Source organism: Pseudopodoces humilis, chromosome 22 (assembly GCF_049639895.1).
Source record: "Pseudopodoces humilis isolate 2021_Gansu_Grassland_sample_001 chromosome 22, ASM4963989v1, whole genome shotgun sequence".
NCBI lineage: Eukaryota > Metazoa > Chordata > Aves > Passeriformes > Paridae > Pseudopodoces > Pseudopodoces humilis.
The window spans coordinates 394,315-418,970 of record NC_142221.1 but is presented as its reverse complement, the minus strand read 5'-3'; the positions used below and the strand labels follow the sequence as shown (position 1 = coordinate 418,970).

The following is a 24,656-nucleotide window of genomic DNA, read 5'->3' as shown; positions in this document are numbered from 1 at the left end:
TTACATACTGTCTTGTCAGTTCACCTGATCATGTTCCAGCTTTGCAGAACAGGAGGAGATTGTTGTGCTCACAGGTGAACAGTTGGGTAAGGGTTAAAGTAGTAATTGTTTAAATCTTTTAGGCTTTCCTCCCAGTTCTGTGATAATTTGATGAAGAACTTCACCCTAATTAAATATTCAAATTAGGAATAAGTGTCAATATGGCTTCCTGGTGCCTGGAATGATGATTAATTGTATTCAAAACTCTAGTGGCCGCTGTAATCTAAACCAAACCGTTGTTCTTGATTATTTGTGCAACACATTTACCATGTTTTTGTTTTAAAATTTAAACTAGTAATTGATTTGCCATATGCCACAGAACCGCACATACTTTCACGATATGTGTTTAGGAACTTGGGGACTTTGTAATTGGGATTTTCTCGCTTTTCAATGGCAGCCTCTTTTTTTTTGTCTTCTACAATGCAAAATAATTAGGCTCTCACAACACATAAGGAAAATGCATTATGCAATCAAGTTTGTAGGTATAAGCTATATTGATCCTGGCCAAAGTTTACATTAATTTAAAATAAATTAGGCATTGTTTCCCATTCCTCCCTACAATGTCATTTATTATAAAAAGAAAGAGGGAAGGGGAGAGCTGATTTCCATCCAGCAGTCACTGCCCTGTCTTGTGCAGCTAATGTTCTTCCTGGAGACATCTCTCTGGCTGTCTGGAGCAGCTGGAGTGATGGAACGGCCAGTTATCCTGCCTCAGGGATAGCAAGTGCCCGGAGCAGGCGGGCAGGCCATCTTTCCAATCGCCCTCGTTACAGCCACAGCCAAGACCGTGGTGTCGGGCGGGGCTGGTGCTCCTCACCAGCCCCACAAGCAGTGCTGGGAGTGGTGCCCATGGAGGGTGGCTCTGCCGGTGTACACCTCCACGTGGCTTTTGTCAGCCCCTGCCACGGCAGGATTCCTTGTGCTGCCTCCAGTTGGATGCGTGTGAAGGGGAGAGCAGACGGGATCACTGTGGAGCGGGGCAGCGAGGGCTGGCCTGGTCTTGGTGTGTGCTCAGTGCCTGGCAGGCAGTGCTCCGTTCTCACTGCACACCTGGCACAGGCACACCTGGCACACCTGGCACAGGCACACCCTGCACACCTGGCACGGGCACACCTGGCACACCTGGCACAGGCACACCTGGCACAGGCACACCCTGCACACCTGGCACAGGCACACCCTGCACACCTGGCACAGGCACACCTGGCACAGGCACACCCTGCACACCTGGCACAGGCACACCTGGCACAGGCACACCTGGCACACCTGGCACAGGCACACCTAGCACAGGCACACCTGGCACACCTGGCACAGGCACACCCTGCACACCTGGCACAGGCACACCCTGCACACCTAGCACAGGCACACCTGGCACAGGCACACCCTGCACACCTGGCACAGGCACACCTGGCACACCTAGCACAGGCACACCTGGCACAGGCACACCTAGCACAGGCACACCCTGCACACCTGGCACAGGCACACCTGGCACAGGCACACCCTGCACACCTGGCACAGGCACACCCTGCAGCACACCCAGCACACCCGAGCTGCCTGCTTGCCCGGCTCACAGGGTTGTGCTGCAAGCCATGGTGTGAAGCCGTGCTGGAGGTCTGCTGCGTGGCACTCGAGCAGTGCCCACCTTGAGCCAGCTGTGGGATGGTCCCTTCGGTGCCCTGGCTGAGAACATGTGTGCCATCTCCCTGCAGTGGTGGTGGGCAGTGCTGGAGGGATCAGTCTCTCCTACAGCACAAGTTCATACAAACTTCTGAAAAATACTCTCCTTAGAAATGGGCCTTTTAAGTACACCTGGTTTATTTACCTCCAGAATAATTTCTCCTGAGGGGAAAGCAGTTCCCCATAGAGGGCAGAGAAATTCAGTGTTTCTACTGGCTGCCTTTGGTGCCTTGGAAAATATTTTTGAATACATCTCTTAAAAATCAAACAAGAAGTGTGTCATGCCCACAGGCAGTGGTCTTCTATGTTAAAGTGTTTTCATAACAAACATGCCTCTGCTCCAGAGACTCTCATGTGGATTGTGTTTTAAACAGCAAACCGATAGCCAAATTCAAATATATTTTCACGCCATCTTTTTTTGGTTAAAAATAGCTTTGGAATGCACAAACAAACTCAGACTGATGTTTGCTTTTTCTTACTTTATTTGTGCTGTTCACCGTCATCTGCATCAAGGGCTAAAAATACATTGTTCTTCCCAAAATGTGTCCTGTTTTTGAAGGCTGATAACTTCCAGATGATTCGTGTGGTAGATAAACCTGCTGGCTGAGGACATGGATTTGATGCACTGCTGGAGAATACTCAGGGCCCCGTCTTACACACAGGGCGCCCAAGAGGACACAAAAGTTGCTGGGTTCTCCTGGCAGGAGGGCAATGCTCAGTGTCTGCCCAGACTCAGGAGCTCTCACTCAGGTGGGGTGGGAGCTGCTACCTCTGCCTCATGCTGCACTGAGCCCCTCTGTGAAGAAGCAGCATCTTTTTTTCGTGTGGCAGTGTGGTCCAGAAGATTAATGATGACATTTTATTAAAATTCACACAGAGTGGGGATCTGCTTTAGAAAAGATTTGAATTAAAGGGGCAGAGCCATGCTGGCTGTTGGTGGGTGCTGGCTCTGTGCCTGGCTGGGGTGAATGCCCTGCTGGGGGTGGGTGGCCACTCTTGCAGTCCTCGGTTGTTGGCCGAGCCCAGGGCTCCAGGGGGTGGAGGGGGCTGACACTGAGTGTAGACAGTTGGTAGACAGTTTTGGAAGCAATATTAAAATTGATGTTTGCTGCTTAACCTGACTGGAGTGAGCTGACAGGAGCAGCATCTTCTGCTCTGTGGTAACATTTCCCCATGTCCTCCCTTTCCCTCAGGCATATCTCGCTGACACTGCCAGCCAGCTTTCGGGGGAAGAGTCACAGCACCCGCCTGGATCTGGAGCACCAGCACTCCAACCTGTACGCCATCTCAGGTGAGCTGCCACGCTTCCCTGCTCTGTGCTTCACTCGCTACTGCTGGGCCACAGCTTTTCTTACAGTTCTTCTGTGTGGTACTATTGCACCTGAACAAATATTGTCATAGGCATGGTAGAGTCACAGCACAAGTTGCACTCAGTTACGTTGTTTATGCAAGAGGAAAAACACTGGATTTAAACCTGACTGTCAAAGCCTAGTGAAAGTCTAGTCCCTTCACCTGGTTGAAGGAGATTTTAGGACAGTTTGGAAATCCAGCAGTGGGTTCAGTGGGCTGTGCAGTTGAAACTGCTTATGCATGATCAGGGAAGAGAAGATGGCATAAATGTACCATTCACAGGTTCCACCTATTAATAGTGAGTGACACTTGTAACATGGGAACATGGCATTAATTCATGTACCATAATCAAAGGGTTATTTAAAAAGGTAATCTCTGCCTGAAACTGCAGTTTCAGGTTCCTAAAGAGATAGAACATAACAATTGCATAATCCTTGTCAGTCCTTGTTTCTCTTGTTACTCTCCTGCCCTAATACATTTGGAAATGTAGGGGAAGGTGTGTTCCTGTGTTTGTATGAGACAATTCTGCCTGGGGGTAGAAAGCTGTGCTTTCTCTCCTAGGAAAGCACCAAATACACCAACTGCAGCAGCTCTGTGTGGGTGTTAGTGGGACTGCCCTTGCTACAGGATGTGCTGGCCTCTGCTGGTGGTGCAGCCTGAGGAGGTGCCTGCTTTACAAAGAGCCTGAACGCTTTACCAGATCCTTACAGGCAAAACACAAAACAAGGCCTTGTGGAACAGGACAGGGCATTAGTTTTTCATGTCTGCTTCAGCACATTTTCAAGTATATAACTCTTTATTTTTCCTCTGATTGTATACTCTCCTCCAGAAACACTGTTATGAGTTGTGCATGTGTTGTAATGGCTATTACAGCTGTGAGCTCTTTCCAAAGAAAGGGTCTTGTCATATGACACATCCTGTGCATTGACAGGACTTTGTGCACAGCTCCTGACCACGACTGCCTTGTCAGCAGCTGCAGCGAGGTGCTGCGACAGTTCTCTTTGTGTGCTTAAACCTTGCCGAGGCGGATTAGCCCCCAGACGCGCTCTGGAAGCCATTCCCAAGTTTCCTGTTCCGTCGGTGTCGTGCGTAGGCAGTCTGGGCTGTCTGCAGTGCTGCTGCAGTGCCATGGCAACAGGAGATTTAGGAGCAGGCTGCCCCGGTTGGGCTGCTGCCAGGGCTGCTGTGCCGAGCTGTGGGCGCACAGAGGATGTGCGGTGGCGAGGGGAGCTGGGCCTCCTGCACACACAGCGTCCCTCTCTGCGTGTGGGCAGGCCTGTGGGCTCCCTCTCTTGGCTCCCAGCTCAGAACAGGGGTTCTTGGGGCTGCTGAGGGAAACAAAAGCCATTAGGAGCAGTTTCTTTCAGTTTAGGTATGGCCTCAGTCTGTTGTGGGCACAGGAGGAGCTGCTTGGGAAGGGAGAGTTCTAATGGGGGTAGAATGAAGAGCTGCAGCGTGGTCTCTCTTTGCTCTCTGCAGACACCCCAGATTTTCTCAGTATTCAGTTGAAAACAACACTTCCAGCTGTGGTTCAGCATGTTTGTGGAAGATTAAATGGATTTTGACTGTCGGTCCTACTTTGTATCGCAAATATATTTTGGCACAATGACAGTGTCCTCACTGGAACTGCCCATTACCCCTTGGGCTGTGTAATGTAGTTGTTGTTTGCACAAAACTGGAGTCAAGGAAAAATTGGTCCTGAAAACAGCAATTGCAATCTTTAACTAGTCTTTTGTCATTGCCAGTCTTGGCTGTGACACCCTGGGTGACCAGAAAGTCAAAGAGACTTCTCTTGGCACACACTAACAAGTGAGTCCCTGGCAAGGTACAGATAGGGAAGCACTGCCCAGAGCTTGTCACGAGCCACGGCAGCACAGCACTGGCACTGCTGGCATCATCCTCGTGCCCAGCAGCCTCCCTTGTCCCACCCCATGCCAGGCTCCCAGACCAAAACACATAATTAGTTCTAAGCTGATGTGCAGAACATCTGTGGGTGCTGCTGGGAGCAGGATGCTGAGGAGCTGACAGGTTTAATGTGCATGCTGGGGCAGGCAGCTGCTGGAAGAAGAATGCCTCGCTCCAGACAGACCTGTTGACAGACATGGCTCAGTATTTCACAGTGCAGTCTTTCCTCATGGCCTTCAGTTTAATTAAGATGTTGTGACTACATACTGCCTTCATTTCAGACTTGAGCATCTTCTGCCAGCATATTGCTTTGGCTTATCAGAGGCACAAGCACAGCGAGGGAGAGGCAGCCCTCGCAGGCAGGCATAGATAATAACATACAAGGAAAATTCCTCAATGAAGTGAAAAATTATTTATAATAATGGTACTCAAATAGAAGGGAAATAAGTCACTCTAAGGGTACATAAATTTTTATGATAGTGTATAAACAGCCATAGCCTGCCTTGTCTCCCATCTATTCCTGCAGAGAATGAGGGCAACATCTAGCATAAAGAAAAATACAATAAGAAAATGAAGAAATGAATGGGAAGAGCTGGAGGATTGATCACCCAGTGTATTTGTATATCCTGATGTAAAAGGTGCTGCTGACAGGTGGCCAGGTTTCTTCTGTATAAAACCATGTGTGTGCTGTCAGGGCAGTGTGAGCAGCCTTGTTTCGATTGATGAATTGCCTGCTTTCTTGATTAAACCTTCCGTCACTTACAAAACAAAAAGCCTGTGTTTCGATGGCAGAGTGGGACATGTCAAAAAAATCTGTCTGCTTTACCTTTGTGCAGATGTTGGGCACAGACTGTAACATGTATTATTAAAATGAATGTGGCATTTACTGTGCATTATTTCTTTCCTGGGAGAAGGGACCTGAAAATTATATGCTAATAATAAGCTTTAACCCTTTCAGGAACCAAGAAATGCAGGAGTGTAAATATTCTGCAGGCCTCACTTAATTGGATGGGCTGTAACACCACCACAGCACTGTGAAGTTACTAAGTAGTGGGTTCCAGGTTGCTGCCGATGATCTGTGCATTCTGCTGAACAGGGCTGTCTTTTTCTTCCCCCTGAAATTTCCCTGTAGCCATTTTCAGTGTTACATTACAGATAGATGTGTTTTGGGGCAGCAGCAGACAAGTTTGTGTAATTTGACTCTGGGACAATCTCATCCACCCTCTTGGCCTGTTCTCAGATTAGGATAGAAATTGTGTTATATGGAGTCTGTCAGTCTGTACAACCCCATCAGAATGTGTGCATAAAGCAATTAAAGCCTCTTTACACCAGTTTTGTACAGGAAACAATTGTATGAACATCCAGATCCTGCTGCAGCTGGCAGTGTGTTGCCAGAAACCAACTTCAGTCATATGAACCTCTCCAAGGATATTTATTCTGGCAGAAATTTGGAGATAACAAGATGATCAGTTACCCTTGGGTAGGACCAAAGTTCATCTTTTGAACATGTAAATATGGAAACTGTGCTGAAAAGGCAGTAGAACAAAAGCAGAACATACTTTGATATGTATTTGTTGGTAGTATTTTCAAATAACACTTGCCAGCTGTCAGCCTCAAACAGTCAAAACATTTGTGCAAATACCTTAAGAAATTATGTTAGCTGGACATACTAACATGTCATCCATAAGTTTGGGCATCCATCCTCGAGTCATATTAATCCATAGAAAGAAAACGGGATCCAGCGCAGCATCTCTCACCACTTGGAGCATTTCAGTTCTGTTCAAGACCTCGGTGAGCTGCAGGTGAAGGTTTTCATTCTCTTGAAGAGGAGAAAAGCCATGTCCTCTGGATTGGAGCTTAGATGTCAGATCCCAAAAACTAGCACACTTTGTCTTCTGATGAAGCAATGTCCGTGCTGTGACCGAGAGCGCAGCACTTGATGTTTGTTTTGCTGAGGAGTGGTGGCTTTTCCAGCAGTCATTTGATGCTGAAATGCCTTTGCATGTATTTTGTACCTTATAGGTACGGTTTAGTGGTCTTTAAACACTTTAATTGATCCATATCAAGTTACTTGTGTGAGATATATTTGTGTGAGAAGCTAGGCTGAGCACCAGCGAAGGGAAGTGCGGCCGGCTGCCAGCGCAGCGTTGGCTGCAGTGTGTGCCAGCGTGCCATGAAGGAGGAGGTTTCTGTGTGCAGCTCTTACAGGTGCCAGTTTCTCCACAGCTTGTTTATTTTGTAGTCACACACCAATATTTATTACCTTGGGGAAGTAAATATTTACTTATATGGGTATTATATTTTTATAGAAATATTTTTATGATATTTAAATATTTATTGTCCTCTTTAAGACACTTTCTGTGAAAGGTCAGAGGAAACTGTGGTCTGAGAGTTTGGAGAGGGAAACATTTGTGAGCAGAGGCTCCAGTCCAAATTGCAGCTGCTGGGTCCCACAGGTGAGCGTTCCCAGCAGGAAGCCCAGGGCAGGGTTGGGGAGGGGCCGAGGGTCTCAGCCTGGCCAGGGCGAGGGGAGCCAGGCTCTGGCCACGGCACCAGCTCTTGCTGAGCTGGGCTTTCTCTGCAGAAGGATGAGCTGTTTCTGCAGGCACTGCAGCGACATTTGGCGTTCGCTCTGTGCAGATTTCTAATCCAGCTCTCTGGGGGCAGCAGAGAGCGTGGAAACTGATGTTAATGGTCTGGAAAAACATCAAAGCCAGTGGATTCCTGAAAAGGAAGCTGAGTTGCTTTTTCCATACTGCAGGCGGGGGCAGGTGTCACCCGTGGGGGAAGTGGCGTGGGAAGCGTTTGCTTCTGGATTCCTCCCGTTCAGGAGGGGCCCACTCGGAAATGCCTTGGGGTATCTACACCCCCCACCCCCCAATGTTTCTTCTGTTTTTCTTTGGTAGTAACAAAAGAAGTTTCTTTCAGAGGTCTTTCTAGATTTAGGTTTTGTTATATTTCTATGCCCATATGTCAACTTCCTTCTTGTTACAAAATGCCAGGTTATCTGGCCACATGTGCCGTTTCCTTAGTTGTCTGTTTCCTTTTAAAAGACACAGTAGCTCTCTACTTTACATAGGAGGGCAGGTGTTTAAATCAGAGATTAATAATTTATTTTTACAAACTATTGTTTTGTTCATTATTTTTGTAGATAATTAAATTATGTGCTTGTCACAGTATGTTTACTAAAACAGGTAGTTTTGAAAAAAAAAGGAGATTCTGTTTTTTGGATCAATGCACAAGGATGCTTTTATCTTCACCTTCCAGCACAGTTCTGGTGGTCCTGCAATTTCCTCTAATGTTCAAGGGTTTTGAGACTCTCAGACTCGGAAGGGGAGGTCCTGTGCTGCATCTTACTGTCAGTCCCCATCCCTTCACTTATGCTCTCGGTGCTTCTTAAGAGAGAAGCGGAACTAAATATATATTTTGTGACACTGAATTTTAATCAGGATGGTCCAAAAGCCAGACAAGTTGTGACACAAGCTTTATTCTGCATTGAAACCTCTTTCTTGAAGCTGAGATTAAAGTCAGCCTGTTTTTTACCGTATTGCAATTTCCAGTTTTTGGACTAAGAGACCTGGATAATCTTCCAGCTATGAAAGGCTCTATTAATATCCAGCAGTTCAGGGAGGCTGGAGTCTCATGTAAAATGCTGCAGCTGCATATTTCAGAGAGGGAAGTGTGCTGCTTAATACTATACTAAATGAGATTCAAAAAGTACATTTCTTATTAAATGATCCCATCCATGGTGTACAGACCCTTGGTGTGCTGTGTCAGCCTGCCCCACGTGTTACCCAGGCTGTGCTGGGATGATGAAGCCATGAGTTCTCTCACAGGTTACATTTTTAAGACAGTTTTTTGATGAAGCTGCTGTCACCCTGAGTTCCATTTGTTGTTTTCCTCTCCTCCAGTCATGTGCTGGTAGGGGAGGTGAAGGCCTGGCTGGGTGCTGCCCTGCTGGAGTGGTCCCAGCTCCCTTGGGCGTGGGAGCTGTGTCCCCTTCTGCTCTGGCATGTGGGCTTCACCTGTGTTCCTCAGCTCACACCAGCTCTCATCAGCTTACACAGCACCTTCCAAGGAGGCTGCTCAGTCTCTGCTGAGAGGATTATCTGGCTACAACCCTGGAGCCATGAGTTACGTACGAGCAGGTGTACCGGGCACAGCCTGGTGCCACATCCGCAGGCTGCAGCAGGGCTGATGGAGGGATGGGTGGTCCCTTGGAGCTGATGGGGACCTCTGGGACAGCAGCAGCAGATGAAGGCTGGTGCCTGATGGAGGGATGGGTGGTCCCTTGGAGCTGATGTGGATCCCCAGGACAGCAGCAGCAGATGAAGGCTGGTGCCTGATGGAGGGATGGGTGATCCCTTGGAGCTGATATGGATCCCCAGGACAGCAGCAGCAGATGAAGGCTGGTGCCTGATGGAGGGATGGGTGGTCCCTTGGAGCTGATGTGGATCCCCAGGACAGCAGCAGTGGGTGAAGGCCAGTGCCTGATGGAGGGATGGGTGGTCCCTTGGAGCTGATGTGGATCCCCAGGACAGCAGCAGCAGATGAAGGCTGGTGCCTGATGGAGGGATGGGTGGTCCCTTGGAGCTGATGTGGATCCCCAGGACAGCAGCAGCAGATGAAGGCCGGTGCCTGATGGAGGAGGATGAGCTTGTGAGGCTGGCGCCGTTCCCATGGAGCACAACCTTGGGGTGGCCTGCACTGTGTTTGTTTTGCTTTGCCGAGTGCCAGAGTTTAATTTTTTTTAAATAGGGAGCTGCTCAGAGGTTTGGATACTTAAGCAGTTATTAACCAAATGACAATTAACAGATTGCAGAGACAGATTTTCTTTTCAAAACCTCCAAAATTGAGTACAGTTTGCAAAACTATCACAGCATAGTAATGACAATGAATTTTGATTTCCCGGAACTGATATTAGACTCCTTATTAAACTATGTGCATCTGCTTTTAATTTACTCCAAATAATTGGAAAATGCAATGAAGCTTTCCAATTAAAGCTTGGCTTTATGCTGTTTAATAATACCCCCCATAATATTATAGCTTATGAAGTGACAGGTGAGTTGGTGTATGAATAAAACATAAAGGCAGCAATAAGGGACAGAAAACCAGAGACAGTTGTTGGGGATTTTAAATGCTGGATGTAATTTGCATATATTAATCTCTTCTTTTCAGCCTTATCAGGCGTTCTTCAGTATTTGAAGTTAAAATAGCATTGACAGGCGGGAGTATGCTTAATTTTTTCAAGGATTTATTACTTGTATAATTTCTGATCTTTAATAAGCAGATATGACTGATCCTCATAGTTCTATAGAAATCAGTTAATTGTTCCAGATGGCGTGTACTGATTATGCAAAATTACTTTTCACACCATTTTTTTTTTTTTGATGGAGTTTGGAGTAAAATTAAATTTTTTATAGCCTTCTTATCATGCTGTTTTACAGTGGGTTTTGCACAGAAGTTGAATTTAATCTACTATATTACATTGACCGGCAGAGTTATTCTAATGTAGCATTCTGTGATTTGACAAAGAATAATAGAACACGTTGCTCATTGTGCATTTCTGTGCTGCTAATAAAAAGGAGTTGCAGTGCAGCAAACCAGGCTGTTATTTATGAAGAATGCTTAATTCGCACAGTTAAAAATGCGAAATTTTTACAATGAGATGTTCACTCTTTTGGATAGAAGGCTTGGGCAGAATAAATGTAAATAGTCTTGTTGCTGCAGATTCCATCAAATAAAGCAGGAGTTTGTAAATGCCTGCTGTGGCTGGGTGGGATGGGACTGGGAGGAGCAGCCATCCAGGCAGCACGCTCCAGCTCTGAGCAGGAGATGTCATTGGTGTTTTCCCTGATTATCACCATCCGGATATCTCAATGGCATCATTTCATAATTGAAAACATTTGTAAAGGTTGTTGGGCTTCATTTATCTAATGAAAAGCTGTTTATACAAAATAAACCACACATAAAGCCCTCTTGCTAATAAGTTTATTGCAGTTTGTTTTGGCAGTGACTCAGTTGTTTGGGGAGGTGTCCCGTGGCCTGACTGTCCAGGCTGTGCTGCAGCAGGGCCCAGGGTGGGTGCCCATCTGTGGGCATGCCGTGGGCACTGCTTGCAGTTTGCCCAGAAATCCTGGGTAATTTTGGTAGGTCCCATCCCTCGCCGGGCCACGATCCGCCGTGGGGGCTGCACTGCCACCACGCCTCAGCCAAGCCCAAGGCATCTTACTGATCCTTGAAAAGCAGAACAGCAAATGTTTAAAAAATGACCTTATGGTTAATGGATAAGTGGGGGCACCATAAATGGACTTTTATGAAGAGTGCATATTTTTAACTCAATAGGAAAAAAGACAAATAATTAACTCAGCTGTTAGAAAGGTTGGAATTTCTCCCATCTCCTCTTGATCTAGAAAATTGTTTTGTGTATACTTTTATATGTACATATAGGTACAAATGTGTAATGTATATGGAGACAACTAATGGCATGAATCAGAAATTATTAGAAAATATTTGTTCTAATGAAGTAATAATTTGGTGGTAATGTATTTCATCAGTGTAGCTTAAGGCTAAATTAAATGGACAGACTATATGGATTCTCTAATTTTAATCTTCAAAATGCTATCTAATGTCTCATTAAGACTTTCATATAATGTATCTTAAGTACAGTCATTAAATATAGTTTAGGGAGATGTATGTTCAGATATTGCTTAAAGATGTTTTAATAGGCCCATTTACTCTGATGATATTAATGAGCTCTTAACACATATTAAGCTTCTAAAACTAGTGGTGTCTCCTTGCAGTGAGCAAATCAAATAGGAATTGTGGAGGAGTTGGATGCTCCAATAAAGCCAGTGCTCCAGGGACTCTCCAGGGCCTGGCTCCATCCCTTTAGCTGTGTCTGTATGGCATGGTGTCCCTGCTCCTGGGGTGGTGTCCCTGCTCCTGGGGTGTTTCCAGGGCTCTGTGCAGTGGCTGTGCAGTGACTCTGTGCAGTGGCTCTGTGCAGTGGCTCTGTGCAGTGGCTCTGTGCAGTGACTGTGCAGTGGCTCTGTGCAGTGGCTGTGCAGTGGCTGTGCAGTGGCTCTGTGCAGTGGCTCTGTGCAGTGGCTCTGTGCAGTGACTCTGTGCAGTGACTCTGTGCAGTGGCCCTGTGCAGTGGCTCTGTGCAGTGGCTCTGTGCAGTGGCTCTGTGCAGTGGCTCTGTGCAGTGGCTCTGTGCAGTGGCTCTGTGCAGTGGCTCTGTGCAGTGGCTCTGTGCAGTGACTGTGCAGTGGCTCTGTGCAGTGACTGTGCAGTGGCTCTGTGCAGTGGCTCTGTGCAGTGGCGATGTGCAGTGGCTGTGCAGTGGCTCTGTGCAGTGGCTCTGTGCAGTGGCTCTGTGCAGTGGCTCTGTGCAGTGACTGTGCAGTGGCTCTGTGCAGTGACTGTGCAGTGGCTCTGTGCAGTGGCTCTGTGCAGTGGCGATGTGCAGTGGCTGTGCAGTGGCTCTGTGCAGTGGCTCTGTGCAGTGGCTCTGTGCAGTGGCTCTGTGCAGTGACTGTGCAGTGGCTCTGTGCAGTGGCTCTGTGCAGTGGATCTGTGCAGTGACTCTGTGCAGTGGCCCTGTGCAGTGGCCCTGTGCAGTGGCTCTGTGCAGTGGCTCTGTGCAGTGGCTCTGTGCAGTGGATCTGTGCAGTGACTCTGTGCAGTGACTCTGTGCAGTGGCTCTGTGCAGTGACTCTGTGCAGTGGATCTGTGCAATGGCTCTGTGCAGTGGCTCTGTGCAGTGACTCTGTGCAGTGGCTCTGTGCAGGAGCTGCTGTGTCATCACATCCATGCTTCAGAGCTGTGCATTGGGAACTGGCCAGGCCCATCTCGGGGTCTGGGACATGTTATGTACATTTGGCTGCATATCTGTTAAAATAAATTGGATGGGTTAAGGGAAGAGCTAAATACAGGCCTGTATTTGATAAATTCTGCTTTTTGATCATCTAAAATGAAGATGCAAGAGTTGTAATTAAGATAATAAAAACTGCTCATTCTCTGTTGTCACTTCAATTCCAACTCAGAAAGTTATTGCAAAGAAAATTCTGTGGTTTCATCACTCAGCTCTTCTTAACAAATCCTTCTGAGTTCAGAGACTTTTATAATTACTAAATTGGTTTGTTAGAGGGAGATAATAGCAAATTTCTTCTTTTCATAATTGGACATTTCTTCCCTGTAGGCTAATGCAGGCACAGCACTCACATACACGATGAGCTGTGCTTTTGAAAAACCATAACTGGCTAATAAGTGCTGTGGTGTCATCAGAGAGTAATGGTGTGCTGATTAGCATAATTAATGACAAATGGTGGTGCAGAGTGGGTGGATTGGTTTAGCAGATGATGAATGCGCTGCGCCAAGGCCGAGCCCTGCCGCGGTGGCGTGGCAGGCTGGCGGTGCTGCCACTCACACCTGCCACCACTGCCCGCCAGCCCAGGGCTCGGTGGCACCAGCCACGTGCTGGGGTGGCTCTGGGTGCTCCTTGACCTGGCTGGGTGGCACAGGGTGTCCCCAAGGGGGGCTGGTGGCTGGTCCCCGCTGTGCTGGGGCAGGGAGCTCTGCAGTGCCAGCAGCAGCGGAAAGGAGCCAAGGGGCCACGAGCAGCCCTCGTCCTCTGAGGGCTGCAGGGCCACACCAGGCACTGGCCGTGCTACAAGATGGGCACATTAATCTGAGATTTGATTAATCAGGGCTAATTTACATTCACAAATGGGACTGGTAAAAATGGAGTTACCTTTTCACCTTTAGGGGGGAGGAGGGATTATTTCTAGGTTGTCTCTTTTTTAAGTGATAAGCAACTCTTACCAATAAGGATGAAAATACTTAATTTGCATTAGCAAAAGAAGCTAATTATTATATAGTTAATTAGCATCTAGAAATGAGGATTATCTTAATTACAAAGCACAGTTTCCTTAATAGCTACAAAACTGTAAGTTTGATGTGTGCGGAGATTGGTGACTATTATTATGTAATTACTGGTCATATTAATGGTGCGGTGTGTTTAGATATAATTTGCATATGCAAATGAAATTTACCTGATAGAATTATGTGGCTCCTGTAATGATTTTGAGCACTTAAAAATTAAATCCCATTAGAAGATCTGGATCATACATGGTGCAGTGGATCTCCTCCTGCAGAAGCACTTTTGGCTGGGTAGGGCTGTGGCTCTTTGCCTGGCAGGAGGAAGAGGATGAGGAGGGCACCTCCCCTGGCTTTCAGCTCCCCAGCCCACGGTGTCAGGGACCTTCCCCTGCAGCTGGGCAGTGCTGTGTGCCTGTGCCCTGTGCCATCCTCTCCAGCACTGAAGGCCTTAGCTTTGGGTCTCTGTCGAGGCTCTTCTGGCTGGATGAATGCTTTGTGGGATGGTGGGAGCATGTTCTGTGCATCAGTGAGCTTCAGGGCAGATGGGTATCCCCACATCCTTCCTAGTCATGCTCGTGATGAGTTTCTTCTCTCTAACATGCAGGCATGCTTACAGAATGGAGAGCACCGTGTTGTCAGGGCAGCTGATTTAGCTCCTTTCTCTTGCTTTTATTTGAAACACAAAGCTGCTGTGTGTTAAAAATAACTTGAGTACCTTAAACCAAAACCATGTAAAGAGAGGACCGTGCACCATAGTCTCCCCTGGGAGTCCTGTGGGACAGATGTTGGTCACTCAGTGCACTGCTGGAGGGTGCTGCTGGGCCAGATCACAGCACCATTGCAAGTGTGAGCATCTGCTCCTGGCCAGTAACCTGGCTGCTGTCCAGAGAGTCTGGGGAGCCTAGGACAGTCACAGTGGCAGCAAACCCCACCTCACACTATAGGTGGCTCAGCTAAGGAAAAAGCTTCCGGGGCCAGACACTGTAACAATATGTGTGGATTTAATACCCCCTGCTCCTACCCTGCAGCACTGGAAGCCATGTGGATGTTTCTCTCATCAAGCAGCAGGAATTTACAGCTGCCGGCCAGGGAACACTGCAGCCATTGTGGGGCTGCCCGAGATGCTTTTTGCAAGTGCTGCTGCAGCCTGCGCTGCCCGGCTGCCGTGGCAGACAGACATTACATGTTTAATGACTTCCAAGGAGTCTGTCATTACAGCCAGAGCTGAAGGGAATGGAAAAGGTCTGGGTTTCTCTTCAGCACGCAGCCATGAACGGATGCTGGAGGAGTGCTTGCCTTTGCCTTTGCCTTTGCCTTTGCCTTTGCCTTTGCCTTTGCCTTTGCCTTTGCCTTTGCCTTTGCCTTTGCCTTTGCCTTTGCCTTTGCCTTTGCCTCCCCATCACTAAGCGGGCCCTGTCCTGGCTCTGCCTCAGCCCCATGCGAGTGCCCTGGTTTGTATCTGCTCTGCTCTAATTAATTAAGGGTTGTGGCTTGGAAACAGCACATGCTAAGGTGTGATCTTTGAAGTTTAGTGTGGTGCAGAGACTTCAAAGGGGACATTTTATTAAAAAATAATAAAATCAAGAGCTCCTAAACACTTGCAATTTGAAAAGCTTGTTTGAAGTCTCTCCATGTTCTCTGGTGCTGATGGAGTCACAGTGCTGAGGTGCTCCTTAGGCGTCACCATGCAGTACTTAACCTTCACTTTATTTAAAAAAGAAAATAATCAAATCCAGGGGTATTTTTTCAAGTGTTTTTGTGGCTTGATCTTAGCAGTAAAGAACTAATTGTGCCATGTCATGAGCTATGCAGGAAGCGGAGAAAATCAAGGCTGACAATCAAATTAGCAAAAATGAAAATTTAGTCCAGGACTGTTTTTTTAATCAAAGTAATTTTAAGACAAACAGGAAATCTGTAAACCTTTCCTAAAGCAGAGGTTCCTTCCCCAGCCCAGGAGGCCCCTGCTCTCCCACTCCCTGCACCAGCACTGGGTGGTTTGGTGCTGCTGCTGTCCTGCTACCTGGCCATACCCATGCACAGGGCACAGGGCTGGCCATTCCCAGCTGGCTGTGGCCCTGCTGCCTCACTGCCCCACAACAGCCCTGCAGAGAGCTCTTGCTGCCCAGGAGCCGCAGGACCTGCAACACAGCTGCCCCTGGAGCCCTATGAAGTGCTCTGGGGCTCTCATGAGCTTGGGCTTGTGCCCTGGGCAAGCAGAGCTGAGCCCTGAGCCCCTGCCTGTGCCCCTGCCTGCACCTCCGTACTTCTTTGTATGACACAAAGAAGTTGTATGCATGTTGGGGTTGGTGTCTGCAGCTGGGGAACACAGCTGGGGCAGCTGCAGGTTCCCCGTTGCAGACAGCTTTCAGGAAAGGCTGCTTTTGGTTTTGGCCCCGGGGTTTTGCCATCAATGATTCGGTGTGGCTCCATCTGGGCCTTGGTGCACCATAGCACAAAGCACACACACATTTACTGTTCAGGCTGCTGTTTAAATCTCTGTGTATAGAAATACAGGAGGAGGAGGCTCAGCATCACAGAGAGCTGAATTTTGAATGGTTTCCCCTGTCCAAGGGCACAGCACGCCTGCTTTGTACAGGTGTCCTGCTCCACCTTCCATGCATGGGTGCAGGAGAAGCTCAGGAGTGCAGAGCTCACACCGGGGCACGTGCTGGGAAGCAGAGGGCCATGGGTGGGAACCAGAGCTGTGTGCTTGGCAGGGGCTGCCAGAGGGCACCAGGGGCAGGTGGCCTGGCTCCGGCCTGCCCTGGCCAGCAGCACACTGCCTCCAGCTCCCCATGGCTGCTCAGCCCACCCAGGTAACAGCATGTCCTGTCTGCTGTGGGTCACTGCAGCTGAGCCCCAGCCTTGCCCCATGCAGGGCTCTGCTGCTGCTGGGGCACAGGCTGCTCGTGGCGCTTTCCTGCTTCAGTGGCATGGGGGCCCACCTGCCACTGGCTCAGTGCCCCTTCTGAGAGCCACTGTCCCTCCAGCCTGACCGTGGCTCCCCTCCAAGCACTGCTGTGCCTGAGCTCTGTGCCAGCCTCTGGTTCTCAATCTGCTTTCGGATTCCTCTGGTGCCATTTAGCTGAAAAGCAAGTTTTCTCTAAGCAGGGGAGATCTGCTGGTTTTACACTGTTGCTCTAGGCTGGTTTATGAGATACTCTTCTTGGTAAAGGATGAACGCTCTATCAGCATTCAGGTCTGGGGAAAATGGGAACAGTTCTGCAGCTCTAGAGAAAGCCCTTTCTAAAATCTAAGGTCATTTAAATTTTAAAGGTGGCAGTAGTGCACTCAGTACTGGGTTTTTTGTTGGTTTGGATTAACAGTTCTTCATTTTCGGTCATGCAGGAAAACGTTTTTCAAGGGATTTATTTATTTAAATATTTTTAATATCAGAAATTCAAAATTCAAGCGTAAGAGGCTACGCAAAAACAGCAATAAAGAAATGCAAAGCTATAAAAGCTTATGGTGAGAATTCAGTGCAGAAACAGCTGTTATTTCCTTGTGAGTTAAGGCATATAAACTCCTCCATGGCTGTGTATCCCCACAGTTGTGGTGTGAGGAATTAGCGCTCACTGCAGTGTGCAAACGGAGCCCGCCAGGCTCTGAGGCAGCGATTCATCTGTACCCAGGAGTTAAATATGACAATGTTAGCATTTTTCATTTCCCTGACGTTACCATTAATAAAGCAATGATCCAAAAGAAGCTTTGCTGAGTCTGTTCTTTATGCTTCCATCACTCACAACTAGATAATTTCACACAGGATCGTTTTTAAATTAAATGACGATAAAAGCGCTCTGCTGTCCTGTGCTCACTAGTTCATAGAAGTCTATCAAGTCATTAATGTGTCATGACAAACTGTGAGTTGGATACAAGAGTAATTAATTATTTGCATAAATAACAGGTTGAACTTGGTGCTTTCAGCCACAATGATACAAGTGTCACATCGTGGACATGCTGGAACCTCTGGCAGAGGTCATGGGAGGGTGAAGGCTGAGCTGGCACACAGCTGATCCCACTCTCATGCGCTTCTAGCAGGCAGCAGCTTGGAAGCTTTTGTGTTTCCAAGTTCTTCACTGATGGTTGCTTCAAGACAGCATCTGATCTTTGGAGCTTTAGTGAACAATTATACAGATTTTCATAATCACCATTAATCACCACATATTTTTCAAGATAATTACAGCAACTATTATTTAGATTTCTCTTTTATGTGCACATTGTAGAAAAGAACAAGTGCTTATTACGCTGGGTAGTGTAGAGAACTACCGTCTGAAGTTCTTTGTCATCCAGAAACTCATTATGTTAGCTGATGCTGCCTGTGAAAGTTCGTCAGCATGTTTAAATTAGGGTAGCATTGGCAGGTCTGATCATTTAAATCTGGTAGCTTGGCTAAAAATATAGTTATTCAAGAAAGATGAATTACTAATTTGACAACTGAGATTTAGTTGGAGTCTGCAGCGCAGAAGGCAGCATCTCTCGAGTGCTTAGAGAAGGGTGACAATACTTTTACAGATTAAAGAGAGGATTTCTAAGTGAGCTAGCAAGATGAATTATAGAGCATGCTTTGGTGTCCCCCCACTAGAGCCTGAGAGCAAGTCTTGGTAAATTACAGAGAAATAGCCAGCAGGTAGTGTGTGTTCAGTGGTCCTGCACCGAGGAAAGGGCACCGAGGCACCCATCCCCTTCCTGCCTGCTGTCAGGGTTTCTTGGGAACACTGTCCTTCGGGGTTGTGCTTTGTGAGGTTGGTTTTAGCTGCAAGCTCCTTTCAACTCCTTTAACTAATTGCAGTGCCTGAGTGAATTAGCTGTGACCCTCAGGAAGGGGCTGATCCTGGGAGGCAGCAAACAGCCATTGGAAACAGTTTTCCATCTGAAATCTGATTTTATTTAGCTCCATTTTGAGGAAGAAGGGCACGAGTGCCTCCCTGACCTGTCGCAGGTGCTGTGGATGCAGCGGCACGGAGAGAGCCTGCTGTGCTGGGCCCCTGAGGCTTGGAGGGGCAAGAGCAGCCTTGCCTGCCTGTGCAAGGAGGCTTTAATCTGCAAGGTGCAAACATTTTATAGGTCTTTAGAAATATTTTTAAGTCACGACCTTTAAAGAAGTTGAAGCCTGTGTGGGTCAATGTGTGAGCTGCTCCTATGATATCATGAGTAATGCTATAAAAGGGGGACCTTGCCCATTTTTATTTGAATCAGCATGTGGATCTTTGGAGAGAACTGTGCTTTGTCAAAACTGTTCCTTTATCCCCTGGTGTTACTGTCTGCTGATCTCAAATGTTGCACAGATTGACAAGGAGGAACCTGGTATAGCTTTTGGCCACACTAAAATGGGAGCTACAGCTCAGGGTCTGTGAGTGTGACACTGCCCATGGAGGTGGTGACACAGGGCAGGATCTCAGCACAGCAGTCACTCTTCAGAGCCTGCCAGGAATGCTTTAAAGCCAAGAGGGAAAAAAAAAATAAAAGGAAAAAGGGAGAAATCAGAGGCTGCTGCTGATGTTTACATTTACATTACAACATGATGTTGTTGAGATCAACATCAAAACAAGGGACATGGAATTAAAATGTCCCCCTAGACTTGTGGTTTCATTTAATTTTCTTACGAAATTAGCTGCTACTGTGAGCAGCAGTTGTGTGCTGCCTCACAGTGTAGGTGGGAGCAATGGTCCCCATGCCCAGCCCCTTGTACTGGACACCCCAGTGTTGGACAACCTGTCAGGCTCCCGCAGAGCCATGGGAGCTCTTTCCTGGAGCTTGCTTGGCCCTGGAGATCATTGCAAGTCTCCATGAGCTTCTCTGGGAGGAGGGGGCTTCACCCTTGAAGTTCTCCCAAATGTGAAAAAGCCCACCTTGAGCAGCAGCAGCAGCTGTGGGTGTCTCACCCTGTGAGCAGGGCACCCCAAGGGGCACAGGAGGGTCCTTCCCCCAGAGCATCCACTTCATTCAGGCCATATGCTCAGCCCAGGAGCGCTGCTCCCCATGCATCTTGTCTTGGGGGTCCCCCCTGCCTCTCTGCAGCCCTTTGGGTGGCCAAAGGGCTCCTGGAGCCCAGCTGAGCCATGGGACAAAGGCTGGGGACTGCTGCCCTCCTGGTGCTGGGACAGGCAGTGGCAGTGGCCACTCAGAGCTCAGTTTCTGTAAAGTTTCCAGAATTGGTGGTATTTAAACCCCCGTGACACCAGTGCCTGGCTGTGAAAGGAGATGCTGAATGAGCACCTTGTTTTCTGCTTTCTGCCTTTAATGCATTTTAGCAGCAGGCTGGTGACGGGCCTGACACGGCAGCTCCACACACGCGCCCGTGCTTGGGGAGTGCAGCATTAATAACACACTTCCATGCATCATGCCATTTTAAAGCATGATCGTTATGATAAAGGGCATATACTTAATTACAGGCCTGCTTAATTACAGCTCTGTTGAAGCTCGTTTGTTTGGGAGAGTGCTAATTGCGCTGTGGAGCCTTTGGCTCACCCTGCTTTTATCTGCTGCTTTGCTCCATAGTTGTGAGCTGGGGTGGGCTGGAGCGCGTGGCCGAGGGCCGGGGGGGCTCTGGGGCTGTGGGAACGCGCACACTCCGCCTCGCTCAGCCTTTAGATTACTTCACAAAAGCTGGCGTGTGGCTGATCAAAGAGGGTTTCTGTCGGATAACAAGTGCAGATGGTCTTTCAGGTTTAAAACTTCCTGGATTTGGTGATGCTGCTTTTCATCTGTTTCCTTTTATTTCCCTTTGCACTGTGGCTGCCACACAGCACCTTTGATAACAAAATTACTCCCGTGGAGGGGGTTTTTAAATCTAAAATAGACAAAGCAAATGTAAAAGGCTGAGTGTTCTTAAATGACCCTTGTTTAATTACTAACATGGTAACTCAGTGGTGCTGTAGAAGTTAGAAACAGCAGACAGAGGAGCACTGGGTTTGAGGGTGCAGATGCTTTCTGAAAGAAAACCCTATTTGAGGATCACTGGAGGGCCTCTCAGGGCTTAAATTTGCTCTAATTTGAAGTTTTTGTTTCTTTCAGAGTTGAAATTTAAAGACTTCAGATGTTACAGGTGTAAGTGCAATAAAGGGGGTGTATCTGGGGTGTGTGCTGCCTTAGAAACATGCCCTTTCCAGTCTTGTGTGCAAATTGCTGAGTTACATGTGCTAAAAATAAGTGTCTCCCTTGTACTACAACATCTTGTGGGAGGCTTCCTGTGACATGGTGATAGCAAGGCACAAACACATCCTAGTGCATCATTGCACTGGGATGAATATACAGAATGGTATAAAGGCAAACAGTGCTCCGAGTACCATTAAGGTTACACTACAGAAAAAGCTGAGCCTTGTGACACGAGGCTGTGCCGTGTGTGTCATGTCCTCATGTCTGTCTTCATATTCCACTGGTTTACATCCTCCAGATGTGGTTTGCAAGTGTTTGAGCTCCACTTCTCACTGTTGAGTTTACACTGACAACAGCTGGGCCAGGGAGGGTGCTTGGCCCCGGGTGTTTGTCATCATCCTGCCCAGGTGGTGACAACTTACTGCCTGGTACACAGGTGGTGGTGTTGACTGCTTTGGGGGCTAGAAGTCCCCTGAACCAGCTGTTCCTTATTCTCTTGCTCAGACACCATCGAGTGTGCTGAAATCGTTTGGTGAGGAGGTAATAAACAGAAGTGTGTCCTCCTTCCAGTTTCAAATACTGTCCTGCTTTGCCAGCTGCACGAAATTGGAAAATGCAGAATTGAGGCCATGAAATGGTATATGGATAGAGCAAGGAGAATTTGTTGGATTCCTGGTTTGGTAGGGACTGACACAGCTATGTCTTAAATGGAAAGAAACCACTTGCAGTTTTGAGGAAGGAAAAGGCTGGTTTAAGAGCAATCAGTCATGTGTCAATGCTGTGAATACTTGATCTGTCACTGGGAATATGTGAAGTTGCATGTCAGAAGCCAGATGGAAATGTCACATGATGTCTTGTCCCTTTCAGCAATGGATGGAGTGCCTTTTATGATTTCGGAGAAGTTTGCCTGTGCTCCTGAAGGGGTGAGTTGCCTTTGTTGTTCTCCCAGTGTCTGAAATTCATTGTTTCATGGAGAGCGATCACAAAACATGAAGACCTGTTACCTGCTTCTGGGAGCTGTTCTGTTGTGGGGCCAAACACATACACAGTGCTTGAGACAAGCCGAGGTTGCATGTCACAATAGCTGCCTATTAGGTGGGAAAGGCTTTTGCCAGATTGCTTCTAAAACTGAATTCCCCTGGGATTTCAAGGTTTATTACCGTCAAAAATAGGAATGGCAACGGGACTCCGTGGTGCCTTTCTAATTTCTCAGCGTAGATTGTAAAGGAAGCTGCAGATGCAGAGTTCTCCTGGATTTACTTGCTGTGAGGATGGTGTAGTGCCAACAGCTTTACTACTTCCTGTTGTCACTGCAGAAGTTCAGGGCAGTGGGGATGGCACAGTGCACTCCAGTGCCACCAGCTGCCACCAGGGTCCTGCCTGGCTGCGGGTGAGCTGCAGAGGGCTCTGGGTGGTGCCTGCTCCACACCGGGCACTGCAGGGCCACACTGGTGGAGCATGCTGCTGACAGCACGGGCAGGGCACGGCTGCTTCTCCCAAACAGAAACACTGCTACTGCTTCAGTATGACCTCTGGGTGTCACTGGGCCATGCCTGTTAAAGTTGATGATCCAGAGCTCAAAGATTCAGTATCCCACTAACAGTTCCTGAATCCATCTGATCCTAAAGCAGCATCTTTTTAGAAATCAGTTTACAGGAAACTGTTAAGGTAAACACTGGGCCATCAGCAGTGTCTGATTTTTCAGTAGTGGTCCAGCTTTGTGCTTTCTTTTTTGTGCTGACAGGGGTTTTTTACATCCCTTGCTTTCTGAGGGGGTTGTTTATGGGCCGTTATTCCCAGAAAGCTGAAGTCCCTGCTGTGAGGACAAATGCAGAGAGATTAGGTTGTGCTAATCCTCCCTGCGGATCCTTTAGACACCATTGCCACCATATGGTCAGTTTGGTCAGGGCTTCCCGCAGCTGGTGCTGCTCACACCTCGTGCTGTGGCCAGAGTTCCATCCGGTGTTACAGACTCGTTCTGCACAGGGGAGGTGACAGATCCCCCTGAGCAGAGCAGCACCGAGCTGAGTGTCAGCTGTCGTGCTGAGGGAGAAGTGTTGAAGCTGGTAGCCCCAGCCCACCGTCTGCTGTTTCACTCTCCTCCTGGAATGAGGAACAGGATCATGCCTGTGTTTACAGATGGTACCTCTAAATCTCTGGTGGTAGAGTGTTTGCTGACTTTAAACAGAACAAAATAACAAACAAACACACCCCCACTACCTGACCCTGAATTTGAAATTTTTGTTTCTTTCTTTCCAGATGCAGCCAGTTGATCTCTTGGGTATCACAATCAAAACGCTTGCAGAAATCGAAAAAGAGGTAAGTAGCCAGCCAGGCACTGAGCAAATTACAAGGGCTGTGTTCACTTCTTTTTAAGAACCTTACCCTTGGGGAAAATACTTTTCTTGTATCTCTCAAGTCACAGAGAATGGATAAAGTCAAGCAGTAAGCCCAGGGTCAGGGATGCCCTCTATGATCCATGATGAGTGACGACACTCACGGTGGTGAATTTAATGGCAAAGTGTGGGGGCTTCTGTTTATCTCCAGATGTCTGTCTTGGTTAGCCTTTCTTTCTTGTGTATTAACAATACATGGTACAGGCAGGACACTCTCAGGTGCCTCTTGCATGTTAGGAAGGCAAATGGACTTGACTCAGCACTGTCAGGTAAACACCTTCATCAGTTTTTAGTTTGCTGATGCAAGGAAGTTGTTGCTGGGAGAACTGGGCTGCACTTCAGTGGGAGTGAATGTTTGAGGAGTGCAGGGAGGAGGCAGCCACCAAAACAGGGTGGTTCTGGCACATGTGTAACGTGTATGGCATGGTGCTGAGAAGCTGCTCCGCTAAGGTCACTTCACATCTAAAGCCTCAGACTAGGGAGGAAACTTGTCTTGGCAGCACCTGCTTCTTCAGGCACCATTGGTCACAAAGGCTTCCTCCTTTGCCATCTAGCTGGGTTCAAGGGAGAGAGTAAGATGACATTGCAAAGCTGCCAGGTTCCTCAAGGCTTCTCCACTTTTTTATTCCAGTTGAGTCCAGTTGCCTAATCCACCCTCTTCTGCCTGAAAGTTTTGTCTGAGTACAAGGAGATGGTCAGGCCCAGTTGCCAGGGCTTTTGCAGGCACCCCATGGGACTGCAGTGGCAGCAGTAGTGGATGTGAAGATGCTGCCTGACAGGGGCAATGGCTGACAGATGCACCCACAGCCTCAGGCACTGCGGTCTGCCTTGTGCCACACATGCTATGTCTGTTTGGGGCTGCCTGTGTCTGTCAGGAGGGACCCTGGGAGCAGGGGGTGCTCAGGGCTGGCAGCCCTTCCACATGCCTGTCTGCTTTCCCACTCTTGCCCTGAGCTGGCCAGGGAGCAGATGGTCCCTTTGGCCAAAGGGAAATCCACGTGGTGCTGAATTTGCTTCTGCATCATCGCTGTGTATTGCCTGGTGTGGGAGAGGTCTGGCATCTCGGGGGTGCCTGGAGGGGGTGGGCTGCACAGCCCTCCTTGTGCCCTTGCAGGCCTGTGGAGTGTGGGGACGCCAGCACTGGAAGCATTTGTGTGGGCCAGGGAGGAGAGGCCAATACCTGCCTGCTCTCCCACAGCTCTGCTGTGTAGCAGGCTGTGTGCATTCTAGCGTAATGAAAAGTATGATTATGCAGCCCATATTCCTTGATGAAGCATCTTGTCTGCACATAGAGAGCTACACATATAAATA

At 48.1% G+C, this 24,656-nt stretch overlaps 1 protein-coding gene across 4 annotated transcripts in view; it reads left to right on the top strand.

Moving 5' to 3' along the window:
- MVB12B (multivesicular body subunit 12B) overlaps positions 1-24,656 on the top strand; it is a 58,787-nt gene that overhangs the window by 26,642 nt on the left and 7,489 nt on the right. For all 4 annotated transcript variants that reach the window (XM_088065721.1, XM_014258042.2, XM_005529149.3 and 1 more), the window contains 3 exons: positions 2,907-3,004; positions 21,817-21,872; positions 23,209-23,268. In XM_088065721.1, coding sequence (XP_087921847.1) covers positions 2,907-3,004; positions 21,817-21,872; positions 23,209-23,268 — 214 coding nt within the window. The remainder of the gene's footprint in view (positions 1-2,906; positions 3,005-21,816; positions 21,873-23,208; positions 23,269-24,656) is intronic.